Source organism: Tamandua tetradactyla, chromosome 4, assembly GCF_023851605.1.
Source record: "Tamandua tetradactyla isolate mTamTet1 chromosome 4, mTamTet1.pri, whole genome shotgun sequence".
NCBI lineage: Eukaryota > Metazoa > Chordata > Mammalia > Pilosa > Myrmecophagidae > Tamandua > Tamandua tetradactyla.
Window position 1 is genome coordinate 6,833,969 of NC_135330.1, and position 13,486 is coordinate 6,847,454.

Below are 13,486 nucleotides of genomic sequence, written 5' to 3' on the forward strand. Positions count from 1 at the left end.
CACGATCTCATTACAGTTTCAAACATACAGCATTGAATAGAGATTATTCTACCTTTATGAAATGGGACTTATATTAAAACATGGCTTTTCTTAGGGGGCATACTTCCTTTCAAACCAGCACAAATGAATATAGCAAAGTGGCAGGATACAAGATCAACACTTGAAAATCTGTAGTGTTTGTATACACTAGTAATGAACAATCTGAGGGGGAACTCAAGAAATGAATTCCATTTACAATTGCAGCCAAAAGAATAAAATATTTAGGAATATATTTAACTAAAGAGACAGAAGACCTATACAAAGAAAACTACAAGAAATTGTTAAAAGAAATCACGGAAGACATAAATAGATGGAAGGGCATACTGTGTTCATGTATTGGAAGACTAAACATAGTTAAGATGTCAATTCTACCTAAATTGATGTACAGATTCAATGCAATGCCAATTAAAATCCCAAGAACTTACTTTTCAGAAATAGAAAAACCAATAACCAAATTTATCTGGAAGGGCAGGGTGCCCCGAATAGCTAAAAGTATCCTGAGGGAAAAAAATGAAGTCAGAGGTTTCACACTACCTGACTTTAAGGCATATTATGAAGCCACAGTGATCAAAACAGCATGGTACTGGCATAAAGATAGATATATTGGCCAATGAAATCGAATAGAGTGTTCAGATATAGACCCTCTCTCATCTATGGATAATTGATCTTTGATAAGGCAGTCAAACCAACTCACCTGGGACAGAACAGTCTCTTCAATAAATGGTGCCTAGAGAACTGGATATCCATATGCAAAAGAATGAAAGAGGACCCGTATCTCACACCCTATACAAAAGTTAACTCAAAATGGATCAAAGACCTAAACATTAGGTCTAAGACCATAAAACTGTGAGAAGAAAATGTAGAGAAATATCTTATAAATCTTATACTTGGAGGCAGTTTTATAGACCTTACACCCAAAGCAAGAGCACTGAAAAAATAAATAAATAAATGGAAACTCCTTTAAATTAAACACTTTTGTGCATCAAAGAACTTCATCAAGAAAGTAAAAAGACAGCGTACACAATGGGAGACAATATTTGGAAACAACTTATCAGATAAAGGTCTAGTATCCAGAATTTATAAAGAGATTGCTCAACTCAACAACAAAAAGAATGCTTGCCTGCCATGCCAGAGGACCCGAGTTCGAGTCCCGGTGTCTGCCCATGTAAAAAAATAAAATAAAAATAAAACAACAAAAAGATAGCCAACCCAATTACAAAATGGGCAAAAGACTTGAACAGACATTTCTCAGAGGAGGAAATACAAATGGCCAAAAGCACATGAAGAGATGCTCAACTTCCCTGGCCATAGAGAAATGCAAATCAAAACCACAATGAGATATCATCTCACACCCACCAGAATGGCCATTATCAATAAAACAGAAAACGATAAGTGCTGGAGAGGATGTGGAGAAAGAGGCACACTTATGCACTGTTGGTGGGAATGTCAAATGGTACAACCGCTGTGGAAGGCAGTTTGGTGGTTCCTCAAAAAGCAAAATACAGAATTGCCATATGACCCGGCAATACCATTTCTAGGTATCTACTCAAAGGACATGAGGGCAAGGACACAAACGGACATTTGCACACCAAGGTTTATAGCAGCATTATTTACAATTGCAAAGAGATGGAAACAGCCATAATGTCCATCAACAGACGAGTGGCTAAACTGTGGTATATACATACAATGAAATATTATGCAGCTGTATGACAAAATAAAGTTATGAAGTATGTAACAACATGGAAGAACCTTAAGGACATTATGCTGAGTGAGATTAGCCAGAAACAAAAGGACAAATACTATATGGTCTCACTGATATGAACTGACATTAGTGAATAAGCTTGGAATATTTTGTTGGTAACAGAGACCATTAGGAGATAGAAATAGGGTAAGATATTGGGTAATTGGAGCTGAAGGGATACAGATTATGCAACAGGACTGATTGTAAAAACTCAGAAATGGACAGCACAATACTACCTAATTGTAATACAATTATGTTAAAACACTGAATGAAGCTAAATGTGAGAATGATAGATAGAGGAGGGCTGGGGGCATAAATGAAATCACAAAGAAAGATAGACAATAAAGATTGAAATGGTATAATCTAGGAATGCCTAGCATATATAATGATAGTGACTAAATGTACAAATTTAAAAAATGTTTTTGCATGTGGAAAAACGAAGGAATGTCATTACTGCAGGGTGCTGAAAATACATGGTAATTAATATTTAAAAATTTCAACTTATGTGTGAGATTAAAGCAAAAAATGTTTATTTGGTACAAAATTTGTATTTTGACTAGTTCATTTCCTAATAACTAGTTCCTAAGTTCCTAAGAACTTATGCAGATAGCTTAATTGAACACCGTAAGTACATGGAATCTTGAATAGGACATGAAATTTTGTTGGTTTGTCCAGAGTGATGCCCCAATAAATCCCAGAGTGTTTGATCAGTGAATAAAAAAGTATTTGCAAAGTCCTCTTCGGGGAATGGTGAGAACGGGGGAAAACTCAACTTCCCCAAGTTGAATTCTTGATATTCTCACAAGCAGTGTGGACAACCAAAGCTATAGGCTGAGCCCCCAGTCTTGGGGTTTGTTCATATGAAACTTAACCCCACAAAGGATAGGTCAAGCCTACTTAAAATTAGGCTTAAGAGTCACCCCCAAGAGATCCTCTTTTGTTACTCAAATGTGGCCTCTCTCTCCAGCCAACACAACAAGCAAACTCAGCGCCCTCCCCCTGTCTACGTGGGACATGACTCCCAGGGGTATGGACCTTCCTGGCAACGTGGGATGGAAATCCCAGAATGAACTGAGACTCAGCATCAAGGGTTTGAGAAAAACCCTAGAATGAGCTGAGACACAGCATCAAGGGATTGAGAAGGCCTTCTCGACCAAGGTGGGGGGTGGAGAGTGAAATGAGACAAAATGTCAATGGTTGAGGGGTTACCCTGGAGGTTATTCCTAAGTAGATATCACCTTGTTATTCAAGATGTAACCGAGAGGCTGGAGGGAACTGCCTGAAAATGTAGAGCTGTGTTTCAGTAGCCATGTTTCTTGAAGATGACTGTATAATGATATAGCTTTCACTATGTGACTGTGTGATTGTGAAAACCTTGTGTCTGATGCTCCTTTTATCTACCTGGTCAAGAGACGAGTAGAACATATGGAATAAAAATAAATAATAGGGGGAATAAATGTTAAAATAAATTTAGTTTGAAATGCTAGTGATCAGTGAAAGGAAGGGGAAGGGGTATGGTATGTATATATATATATTTGTTTTGTTTTCATTTTATCTCTTTCTGTTTTATTTTTACTTATCTTTCTGAATTGATGCAAATGTTCTAAGAAATGACCATGATGATGAATATGCAACTATGTGATGATATTGTGAATTACTGATTATATATGCAGCAGGAAATGATCATATGTTAAGAATGTTTGAGTTTCTTTCTTGTCATATGCTTTTAAAAAGTTTAAAAATTAAAAAAAAAACTTGAGTTTTAGTTTTACTACTTTCAAGTCATGGATCTCTCATGTCTCCTCATGGACAAAACGGATAAAATATAACCAGCCCTGTCTGCCTCAGAGTTATTGTGGCTTAAATGAGGAAACAATGAGTATGAAAACATTTTGCAAACTTTACAAATGCTGAACCTTATTAACGTTGTTGGAAATCAAACGCAATCAATCAAACCCAAATGATTATTTTAACCTTCTGCAGTTTTCCAGACCCTCGTTCTTCGTTAGCTAACAGAGACACCAGGAGTGCGCCCGTTAGGGCAGCATAATGTATGATTACGGGCTCAGCCCACTGTCACTGAGCGACTTCCCGCCGCCGAGTCAACGCCCGGTCACTTCACTCGGGTCAACAGGTTATTTACTCCCCGCTTAGACAGTAACCTGGGCTTCGGAGTCGCGCGGTGTAAGAACTTGTCAGAACTTTTCTCCAACTTCCTACGACGTACTTTCTGGGCTCGCCGCACCCCTTGGGCCAGCGGGACCCAATCCCCGCCTAGCAGGGACGTACTCCCGCCCTCCCGCCTCAGGCCCTCTCCGGCAGCCTATTCCGACGAGCGGGGGCGGAGCCTTCCGCGAGACGGTAATTCCATTGGCTCGATGCCGTGCCCTTCAAAATCCTAACACTTGGGTTTCCAAAAGGCCTCCGCAGAGCACAGGCTTCACGCGGCGGGGGAGGGGACGTCCCCGTAAATCTTAGGCGAGGCCCTTGATTCCTCCTCTATTTTCACCCGTGCCGTAGTTGAAAATAAAGCTCTTGTAAAAGCGATGGCCGGAGAAGAGGCAGTCGAGAGTCCTATGTTTCAGCCACAGTCCTGTCTCCCCTTCCTTGAAAGCCATTGAACCCTCAAGTGGAAGATTGACTATCCTTAGGGAATCGGAGGCAGGAAAGATGTAGCTACCTATGTTTTCCTTAAATCAGGTTTGTGGACCTCAGCCTTTTAATCCCTTGCTCCAAGATAACAGCGCCTCTACTGCGGCTCCTGGCTAAGTGCAACCGCTTTCCTGGTGAAGGCCGGGGCGGGGTTTGGCTGGGCAGGTCCAGGATGCAAGATCCTGGAGGAAAGAAAAGGTGTAGTGTTTGGGGCGGTCGGTGGGTTAGGCTGGCTTGGCAGGGCTCTTAGTAACAGGTAATACCCAGGAGGGCCCGTTCATCTGAACCAGAAAGATAAGACCGAAGGTGAGCTCTCCGGGTAACAGGTGAGGGGGGCTGCGCAGGTGAGGAAGGGGGATAAAGGGAGGAGGGAGCATGAGGAGCCCAGGAGCTGGGGGTGGAGTAGGGAACACATTATCTCCCTTCTGCGACACCCGGTCCCCCTCCCCCCCACATACACGTATCCCTCCCACAGAAGGATGGACCTCGGAACCCCGGACCTGCTGGACGTGTGGCTGGAACCCCCAGAAGATATCTTCTCAACAGGATCTTTCCTGGAGCTGGGACTCCACTGTCCACCTCCAGAGGTCCCAGGGACTAAGCTACAAGAACAGGGACTGCAAGGCTGGGAGTCCAGCGGGGACCATGGCTGTGTGAGTGTGGTGGCTGGGGATGTGGGTGTGGTTGGGATGCAGCTCTATAAGTAGCCCCAAGAGGCTTCAGCCTCCACTTGGTGAAGGGTCTGAAAACAGAAATCCTCCCTGCCCCCACTCCCATAGATGGTTGAGTTGTACTATCCCTATACCTAAGGAGAGAAGAAACTGAAACTAAAGCATAAGAAATAGAGGCTTAATGTCAGGTAGAACTTCCATAATTTTTCCTTGTACACATATGTGCTCTCTCCTACTGTAGGGCCTTCAAGAGAGTGAGCCTGAAGATTTCCTGAAGCTTTTCATTGATCCTAATGAGGTGTACTGCTCAGAAGCATCTCCTGGCAGTGACAGTGGCATCTCCGAGGATCCTGGCCGTTCAGACAGTCCCCCTGCCCCCAGGGTCCCCAGTTCCCCTGCCCTCTATGAGGTTGTTTATGAGACAGGGGCCCTGGAGAACATGCAGGGGGAAGCTGGGCCAGCTGTAGGGCTCATCTCCATCCAGCTAGGTCAGTGATCTCTGTGGGGAAGGGAACGATGGCCCTTCAATTTTAGCCCTTGCCCTGGGATTAAGGGGGCTTCCCCAACCCTGGGCCACCACCCAGGCCCTGCTGCCATCAGGTTATACCCTCCTTCTCCTCTCCCTAGTCACCCGTGTCTCCCTCAGGTCACTGGCATCCCCCATTTATGGTACCTGAAGCCTGCATGGTCAGCGAGCTGCCCCTCGATGCTCATCCCCGCATTCTGCCCAGAGCTGGCACCATAGCCCCAGTGCCTCCTGCATCCCTGGTGAGTCTCAGGGTTAGCTGCGTCTAGTGCTCCCTGACATACACACAAGAGAGGGACAATAAGGGAGGGGAAAACTGATAAACTCTGCTTTTGCCACAGTTTTTGTGGCACTGAGCTTGAAGGCCTGGGAGACATGGGCAACTTTAGAAGCAGGAAAGGACAAAGGAGATGGAAGTACATGGAGGTAAGGTGGTGATGACTCAGTTAAAGAGAAAGTGGGGTGAGGGTATCTGGGGACAGAGCTAGAGAGAAGGCCCAGACCTGGTGTGCCCTGTGTGCTCAGCCAGACCTATTGTCTCAGCCTTGGGTCATGACACAAATGGGGCAGGCCACCTGGGAATCCAACTGGCTGCTGGGCACAGGGTGAAGGAGCAGAAGCAACTGCAATAATGTTTCCACAATGGCCCTGACAGGCTGGGCTGTCCAGGGCTACAGTGTAGCAGAATGACCAGCACCAACTGCTTCACTTACTCCCCAAGCTTGGCTGGGCTGGTTCCTGCAGTGGGGGTGGGCAGGGGGCTGTGTCAGGTCATGTTCCTTTTACCCTGGAAAGTACTCCTTGTGTCCAAAAGGCAGGAAACAGGCTCTAGGCCCCCTGAAAACCTGTGGTGGTACAGCTGGGACCAGTAGCCAAGCCAGGCATCTTAGAATCTCAGACTGAAGGACCTTAAAAAGTCTGATGCTTCTAAACTTGGATGTACATCAGAAAACCTGGGGAGTTCGTTGTCTTGTTTTGTTAAATAAAACCCTGTAGGCCTCGTTCTTAGAGATTATATGAGGGAATTGGGAGGAACACCCCTCTACTATCTCAGCCACACAGCCACAGGGGCAAGAAAGGACACCAGGAAAAGTTGGAAATAGAAAAAATGGTTTAGCTAAAAGCCAAAGACTATCAGGACACAAACCTAAGTCAAAAAGCAAATCATAAATCTTTCAAAAAGGAATATAAATTTGAAAGGCAAGTTACTCAGTTGATGGTCTCAGCCTAGCCACAAATCATCTACCCTCTCTACATGCCTTGTTGTGAGAAGTTCAATCTGGCTGCCCTTGGGGAGCTCCCTGTCTGAGAGGGACAGACACTTAACCTGAAAAGTGACTCTCAGACCTGAGGGGAGAATGGGCCACTACCCTAGAGGAGCCCCCTATAGCTGGCAGGGGATTTGACAGTCTGCGAAATGGAGATTAATGGCTGAAAGTGAATCATTTGCCTACTGTAAAGAGATTAAGAAACCCTACCATAGTGAGTTCCTCCAGGTCCTCTTCAGATGACCTTAAGGTTTGGGAGACACAGATCAGAACAGGACCCCCTAACTTGCTCAGACTGCCAAAGTCTTAGGTCTGTGGGCAAAGGTTATGACAAAACTGCCCCCTTCTCTCCTTTCTCTGTCTCAGATGTCTTTGGCTTGAGGTGGTGAGAAAGATCCAGAACTGGCCATGCCCTTCAGATCTGAATTAAGACCTTTGCCCCCACCTCACCTCTAGGCTGGAGTTATTCCCCAGTACAAATGAGAAACACATTTCTGAAGGCAGGCAGGGAGAGCAGCCTGGGTTCTGAAAATGGGATGACCTTCTCCCCATTTCCGTCTCATCTCCATCCACTCCCCAGCAGCTGCCGTGTCAAACCCTGTTCCTCACAGATGAGGAGAAGCGTCTACTGGGGCAGGAAGGGGTCTCTCTGCCATCGCACCTGCCCCTCACCAAGGTAATGTGCTTTCCCAAAGGGCATCCCAACTCAGGAGCCCCACTGTGGTCTCTCAGGAGTCAGGATCCTGGGAGGGTTGGAGAGTTGGGGACAGAATGGCATCTCCTGGTCCCCCCAGGCAGAGGAGAGGGTCCTCAAGAAGGTCAGGAGGAAAATCCGTAACAAGCAATCAGCTCAGGACAGTCGACGGCGGAAGAAAGAGTACATCGATGGGCTAGAGAACAGGTACGTTCGGGCTCCTATTTCTGGCTTCCTGTGGGTTATGTCTGGGCCCCCTTCCTCACCAAAGCAGGGAAATCAAGGTCTCATATGTTTGCCGAGTCTAGTGCTCATTTTCCACGCTTTCCAGGGTGGCTGCCTGTTCTGCACAGAACCAGGAACTACAGAAAAAAGTTCAGGAGTTGGAGAGGCACAACATGTGAGTGAAAGCATAGCATGTGTGATTGTGTGTGTTGGGAGAGAAAGGGGCAGTATACAAGGGCACTGTTCTTGGGCCCTGGTTCTTGAGAGATACTGACTGTTCATTCCTCCTTTCCTAGCTCCCTGGTAGCTCAGCTCCGCCAGCTGCAGACTCTCATTGCTCAAACCTCCAACAAAGCCGCTCAGACTAGCACATGTGTTTTGGTACCATCAGTCCATCCACTGCCCATCTCTCCCACCCCACCACTTGCCACCACACTCGTATCCCAATACCCCCACTCTCCAGCCAGACTTACCTTCCCATCCCTGATGACCTCAACCCACCTCTATTCACTCTGCCCTTTTGCTCCTTTTATTATCCCCACAGCCCAAGTGTCCTCTTGCTTCCTCCCAGATCCTTCTTTTTTCCCTGGCTCTCATCATCCTGCCCAGCCTCAGCCCCTTTCAGGGTCTACCAGAAGATGGGCCTGAGGATTACCAGCCTCATGGAGGTGAGGGGCAAGGGCAGGGAGGTCTCCAAGTGAGAAGTGAGGGCTCTACTCTCTGTGGTAGTCAGTGGGCAGAAGGGAGGTCTTGTCCTGGCTAGGGTTCCCACCCAAGGGAGCACACTACCACTGCCCTTTCCCCTCTACCCTACAGTGATTTCCAGAAATATCCTGGCCCATAAGGACATGCCTGAAAATATGGAGACCCCAGTGGCAGAGTCCCAACTGGGGAGACCACCTGGGGCCGTGGTCACAAATGGTTCAACAAGGAAATTGCTTGAGAAGATGGGAGAGAAGACAGGCCCCAGTGGGCATGTCAGAACTGTGCTGCATGCAGATGAGATGTGAGCTGGTGCAGGGACCACTCACCTTTCTTTCACCTTCCTGGCACACTTCCCAATCACATTAAGGACTCCAGAGCTCCCCTACTGCTCTGCCTTCCCTGTAGGATTCTCGATCAGTGGCCTTCGCCCTTAGGAGTCTGAGTCACTTCATGACACCCTACATTGTCTTCATCTTGAGGCTCAGTCTGCCTGTGTGAGGGGGCATCTCAAATACTATTGTTAAATATCTGTGATGTTATTTCTTTTTTTGGGAGAGGGGTGAGGGGAAATAAGTTTTTGTTGAGAAATAAACATTTTAGCTAAAACTGTATCCAGGCAATTCTGAAGTAAGTGGTAAAACAGAGGGATGATAGATACTTGGTAAACTGGGGCCTAAAGTTGCCACCCCTTTCCGTCTCTGCTCCCATGACCTCCTTCCCCAAACCAAGTTGTAACAGAGAAGGTAACTTTTATTGTTTTTATTCTGCCTGATAATGATTTGAAAGAGGAAGATGGGCCCGGGGAGAGGGTACTACCATAAGGCCAAGGAGCCAGGGGCACAAATCAGTCCATTCCACTTTCTCTATCAGAGATGATGTCTTTAAAGATGTAGGATAAAAGGGTAGAATGTAGCTATATGGATTCAATTTGTTTCCGGACCTTTTCCAGAGCCTTTCTGTCCAGCAGTCTCTGACGAACGATGACAAGGCAAGCAAAGACCAAGGCTACACCCACGACAGCCCCTTCGAACTTCCAGAATAAGTGTTGTTCCATCAGTGCTGAGCGGCAGCTGAGGGCAGGAAGAAATAGTTATTCCCAGAGAAGGCTAGTCAGCCTCTCCCTCTTATCTCCCACTTCAGCCTATCTAAGATACATCCAAGAGGAAAAGAGGAAACCAGTCAGCCTTCTAATGAGTTTACAATGCATAAATCCCCCTCAGCTCTATCATTCAATTTATTCTCTGGTGAGGCAGGCAGAGCTGGTATTAATCAATTTTCTTTTTTTAAAAATTTATTTATTAATTAAAAAAATAAAGAAACAAAATAAAACAACATACATAATCAGTAATTCACAATATCATCACTTAGTTGCATATTCATCATTTCTTAGAACATTTGCATCGATTTAGAAAAAGAAATAAAAAGATAACAAAAAAAGAAATAAAATGATAAGAGAAAAAAAGTTATACATACCATACCCCTTACCCCTCGCTGTCATTGATCACTAGCATTTAAACTAAATTTATTTTAGCATTTGTTCCCCCATAATTATTTTTATTCCATATGTTCTACTCCTTTGTTGACAAGGTAGATAAAAGGAGCATCAGACACAAGGTTTTCACAATCACACAGTCACATTGTGACAGCTGTATCATTATTCAATCATCCTCAAGAAACACGGCTACTGGAACACAGCTCTACATTTTCAGGCAGTTCCCTCCAGCCTCTCCATTACATCTTGAATAACAAGATGTTCATCAGTTTTCTGGATGAGCAAATACGACCAATATCAAAGTGCTCTAGAGTAAGACTGGAACACTGTGCTGAGTTCAAGTAATGTGTTTCCAAATCCCCTCCTCTTCCCAATGTCTTGCTATCTCCAGACCAGGAGAAAGAGGTTGGGTCATCTGCTTCAAGTCATATGAGCAGAGGAGGGGATCTCAGAGGTTTCAAAGGAAAGGAAAAGCACTTGCCTTTTGAACTCATTCCTCTTAGATGAGCTGCATGTGATTTTCTCCACATACCCTGTGGAACTACACTCCAGAGTCGTTTTCTGCCATGGGAGAAGGACCAAAGGATGTGTTATTAAGGAGAAATAGAAAGGCTGCTTTCTTTAGAAGAGACAGGTGCCAGGGTGCTATGGCACAGAGGTGATCAGCAACAGAGAACTACTGAGGACTTCTGATGGGGTTGGTGGAGGTGTAGTTGCATAATTAGGAATGTGTTTTAGAAAGAACACTTCAGGGACAATAGTCAAGAAGAGGTAGGGGCAGATTCTAGAACCTGCTGGGTTAAAAATGAACATAACATGATTATCAGCTGAATACTGCCATTAACTTGGAAAGAAAGGAGCACGTTTTCAGGGGGAAGACAAGTTCAGATTTGGACATAAACTGAGAGTGGAAGAAAACAAAGAAAAGACAATGCAAAAGTAACACCAGGTAAGACTTGGGGACTGGTTGGGATATGAGAAATAAAGGAGAGAAAAGAGATACTTACACTCTGGAAATCAGAACACGGGGCACACTCTTCTGCCACCACAAACTCTTCCACCATCCAGCATGGCAAGTTGGAGGTGCTCACTAAAAGGAGAGACATACCAGTCCCGGGGCTATTTAGAGAACATTCTTCCCAGAAGCTCTACCCATCCAACCTCCTGGCACGGCGACTGCCCTCATCCCTCGTGGTACCACCCTTTTCCACCAACACGCTTGGAAAACGGGAGGATATTAAAAACAAAGCCAAAAGAACCGTGGGGTGTCGGGTCGCCGGACCATCACCCACCTGACTGCTTCTCCTCCCGCACGGGAGCCTCTGCTTGGCTGCAGGCGGTAAGGGGAGGCAAAGGGGCAAACGTCAGAAGCCAGAAAACAGGGAGTCCCCCTCCCCGCGGCCCAGGGTCACCGTCTCCTCCATCCCCCCCCCGGGCGGGGACGACCCGGTCCTCTGGGCCCCTCCTTACCAGAGCGCCCAGGCGAGAGCGCAGAACAACCAGCAGAGGCTGCGGCCCGGAGGGAGGCCACGCCTCCATGCTCCCGCGGGCATGGAGCGCTCCGGGTCGCACCAGCTGGGGCAGCGGGACCTGCCTGGCTGGCCTCGGGCCTCCGTCGGCGCGCAGAGGCGGCGCTCACGCTCAAGCTCTCCCGGCGGTGCCAAGTCAGGGCCGCCAAACTCTGGGGTGGCTCAGCAAAGCAAAGGCTCTATCGGGACGTCCCCATGGCCACAGCGGGAGAAGGCAATACGCACTTGCTGGATAGGGGCTGAGTTCTCCTTTCCTAGCCCCGCGGGGTCTCTGAGGCGGGCCGTGGGGCCGCGAGGCCTAGCGCGCCCTCACCTGGCCTTTCGCTCCGGCGCGGCCATCTTGCCCCGCGAGGGATTCTGGGCGCGGGGCCCGCGGCGCGTGCGGCTCCCGGGCGGGGCCGGCGGGGCGGCGCGCGCGCTCTGTCGCCGGCCGGGGCTTGTGGGCCGTCGGGGTGGTGGCGGGAGACGGTGCCCGCCGGGAGTCAGCGCTCGGCGCCGCTGCACGACGGTCCTGGCAGCCGGCGGCCGCGAGGAGGAAGTGTCGCGGGTCGAGGCCGTCTGCGCTATGCATCGTCTCCTCCCTCTACCCAGTGTGGGTTAGACGAGCGGGAGGGCGTAAAAAGGCTCTCCCAGGACTCTGGATTCTTCCTCAAAGCCCAGGGATTCACCGAGAAGTTTCAGTCTTTCTGACACTCTCCCATTCCTCCGCTTTCCGTCCTCCAAGTCCAGGGAGAAGCTGGGTTTTATGTCCAGGGAGAGACGCGAAAGGGCTTTGTGTCCGGAGCGGGAATACCCGGGCTGCAGGAAGCCTGCCAAGCCCGGAGCCCCTTTCCGCTCTCGGCAGGCGAAGCCCCCTCCTCCCACCGTGATGTATCCCCCTTCCAGCCCCGGCCCTTTGGATCGCCGCCCCAAACGCTCTCAGCTCTTCCTCGCCACTGCGGAATGGAATAGTCATTAGTGCGCGGGAAGAGATTTGAGGTCCCAGGACGTGTTGAGTCTCGATTCAGGTGCTTATTAGCGATGTGATTTAGGACAGTTTCTGGCTAACAGTGTTCTGTGTAAAATGACAATGCTAATATATTTTCTCGGGTTTCCTGAGAGGTGCAAATGACATGCATATGAAAATAGTTTGTCTTTGTACTCTCCCGATAATGTTGCCTCACATTCCTATCATACTCGGAAGTCAACATTTAACTCATTTGGTCCTTTCAAGAATCCTGAGGAAGCAGAATTGCTATGATCCCTTTTTATGAGTAAGCTCTGAGTGTGACTTGTCCAAGCTCACATGGCTAGTGAGTGGGAGAGTTGAGGCTTGAGCCCAGACTTTTCAGCTTTCTCCCAGGCCAGAGATTTATGTCTGCTTTCCACTCACCTGAAGTTAAACCTTGACCCCCCCCCCCACACTTCCAGGTTCATGCTTTACTGTCTGGTAATCTATTAGTAACTGTTCTAATTCTGCCATAATTTCCCTTAGTCTCACATGTACGTGTGTCTGCAGCCTCCCACATCACTGGACCATGTGAATTTGGTTTTCTTAGATGCTTAGTAGAAAGGAAAGGAGATACTTAAAATTAAACTTATAAATGTGGGGCTGATAAAATAATTTGGACCTCACTTCTCAAGATCGAAGGGCTTGTCGCCATACTTTTCTCATCATGTTAACCCTGCCCCATGTTTTCCTCCTCCAAGAAGTTCTTCTAGCATGAAGGTCACTGCTTCCACTCTCCTTCAGCCCTAAAGGCTAGGTCACTTTATTGGGGGATTAACAGTATATCTGGTGGTATGTCCCATAATTTTATTTTTCCCATCAAACTTAAAGCTGGTTTCTCAAAAGCAGAAATTATCAGACTGTGAAAAGACCACTGGAAGAGAGTAAAAAATAAAAATAAGTCCGGCAAAAGCTGAACTTCAATTTTACTTTTCACTTTGTTCATTATTATGTGT

General features: G+C 47.2%; 2 protein-coding genes across 8 annotated transcripts; one reads left to right on the top strand and one right to left on the bottom strand.

The window, feature by feature from the left end:
• Nucleotides 1–4,187: 4,187 nt before the first annotated feature.
• Nucleotides 4,188–9,132, top strand: CREB3L4 (cAMP responsive element binding protein 3 like 4). Of its 7 annotated transcripts, none has more exons than XM_077156237.1 (10): nt 4,188–4,480; nt 4,908–5,085; nt 5,345–5,591; nt 5,750–5,871; nt 7,478–7,573; nt 7,692–7,798; nt 7,923–7,991; nt 8,113–8,197; nt 8,388–8,484; nt 8,633–9,132. In XM_077156237.1, exons 2-10 carry the CDS (start codon nt 4,912–4,914, stop codon nt 8,824–8,826), a joined length of 1,191 nt encoding a protein of 396 aa, XP_077012352.1. In that variant the 5' UTR covers nt 4,188–4,480; nt 4,908–4,911; the 3' UTR covers nt 8,827–9,132. The 7 variants fall into 7 exon arrangements, with proteins under 7 accessions (XP_077012352.1, XP_077012353.1, XP_077012351.1 ...); XM_077156238.1 differs by having other exon boundaries at nt 4,911–5,085; XM_077156236.1 differs by lacking the exon at nt 4,188–4,480 and adding an exon at nt 4,595–4,758 and having other exon boundaries at nt 4,911–5,085.
• A 133-nt stretch (nt 9,133–9,265) lies between these two features.
• JTB (jumping translocation breakpoint) lies at nt 9,266–11,904 on the bottom strand. The gene is made up of 5 exons (XM_077156240.1): nt 11,484–11,904; nt 11,306–11,343; nt 11,021–11,103; nt 10,495–10,574; nt 9,266–9,591 (listed from the first exon to the last, which is right to left on the bottom strand). The coding sequence occupies exons 1-5, from the start codon at nt 11,564–11,566 to the stop codon at nt 9,435–9,437; spliced, it is 441 nt and encodes a 146-aa protein (XP_077012355.1). The 5' UTR covers nt 11,567–11,904; the 3' UTR covers nt 9,266–9,434.
• Nucleotides 11,905–13,486: the final 1,582 nt, after the last annotated feature.

Bases quoted from the DNA above. Each gene is read 5' to 3' on its own strand.
- JTB (XM_077156240.1), bottom strand. From the start codon at position 11,566: ATGCCCGCGGGAGCATGGAGGCGTGGCCTCCCTCCGGGCCGCAGCCTC. The intron at 11,104-11,305 runs GTGGGTGATGGT...CTCTCCTTTTAG, and splicing joins GCGGGAGGAGAAGCAGTCAG to TGAGCACCTCCAACTTGCCA. The intron at 10,575-11,020 runs GTAAGTATCTCT...CTCCCATGGCAG, and splicing joins CGTGTTCTGATTTCCAGAGT to AAAACGACTCTGGAGTGTAG.
- CREB3L4 (XM_077156237.1), top strand. From the start codon at position 4,912: ATGGACCTCGGAACCCCGGACCTGCTGGACGTGTGGCTGGAACCCCCA. The intron at 5,872-7,477 runs GTGAGTCTCAGG...TCCACTCCCCAG, and splicing joins CAGTGCCTCCTGCATCCCTG to CAGCTGCCGTGTCAAACCCT. The intron at 8,485-8,632 runs GTGAGGGGCAAG...TCTACCCTACAG, and splicing joins GGATTACCAGCCTCATGGAG to TGATTTCCAGAAATATCCTG.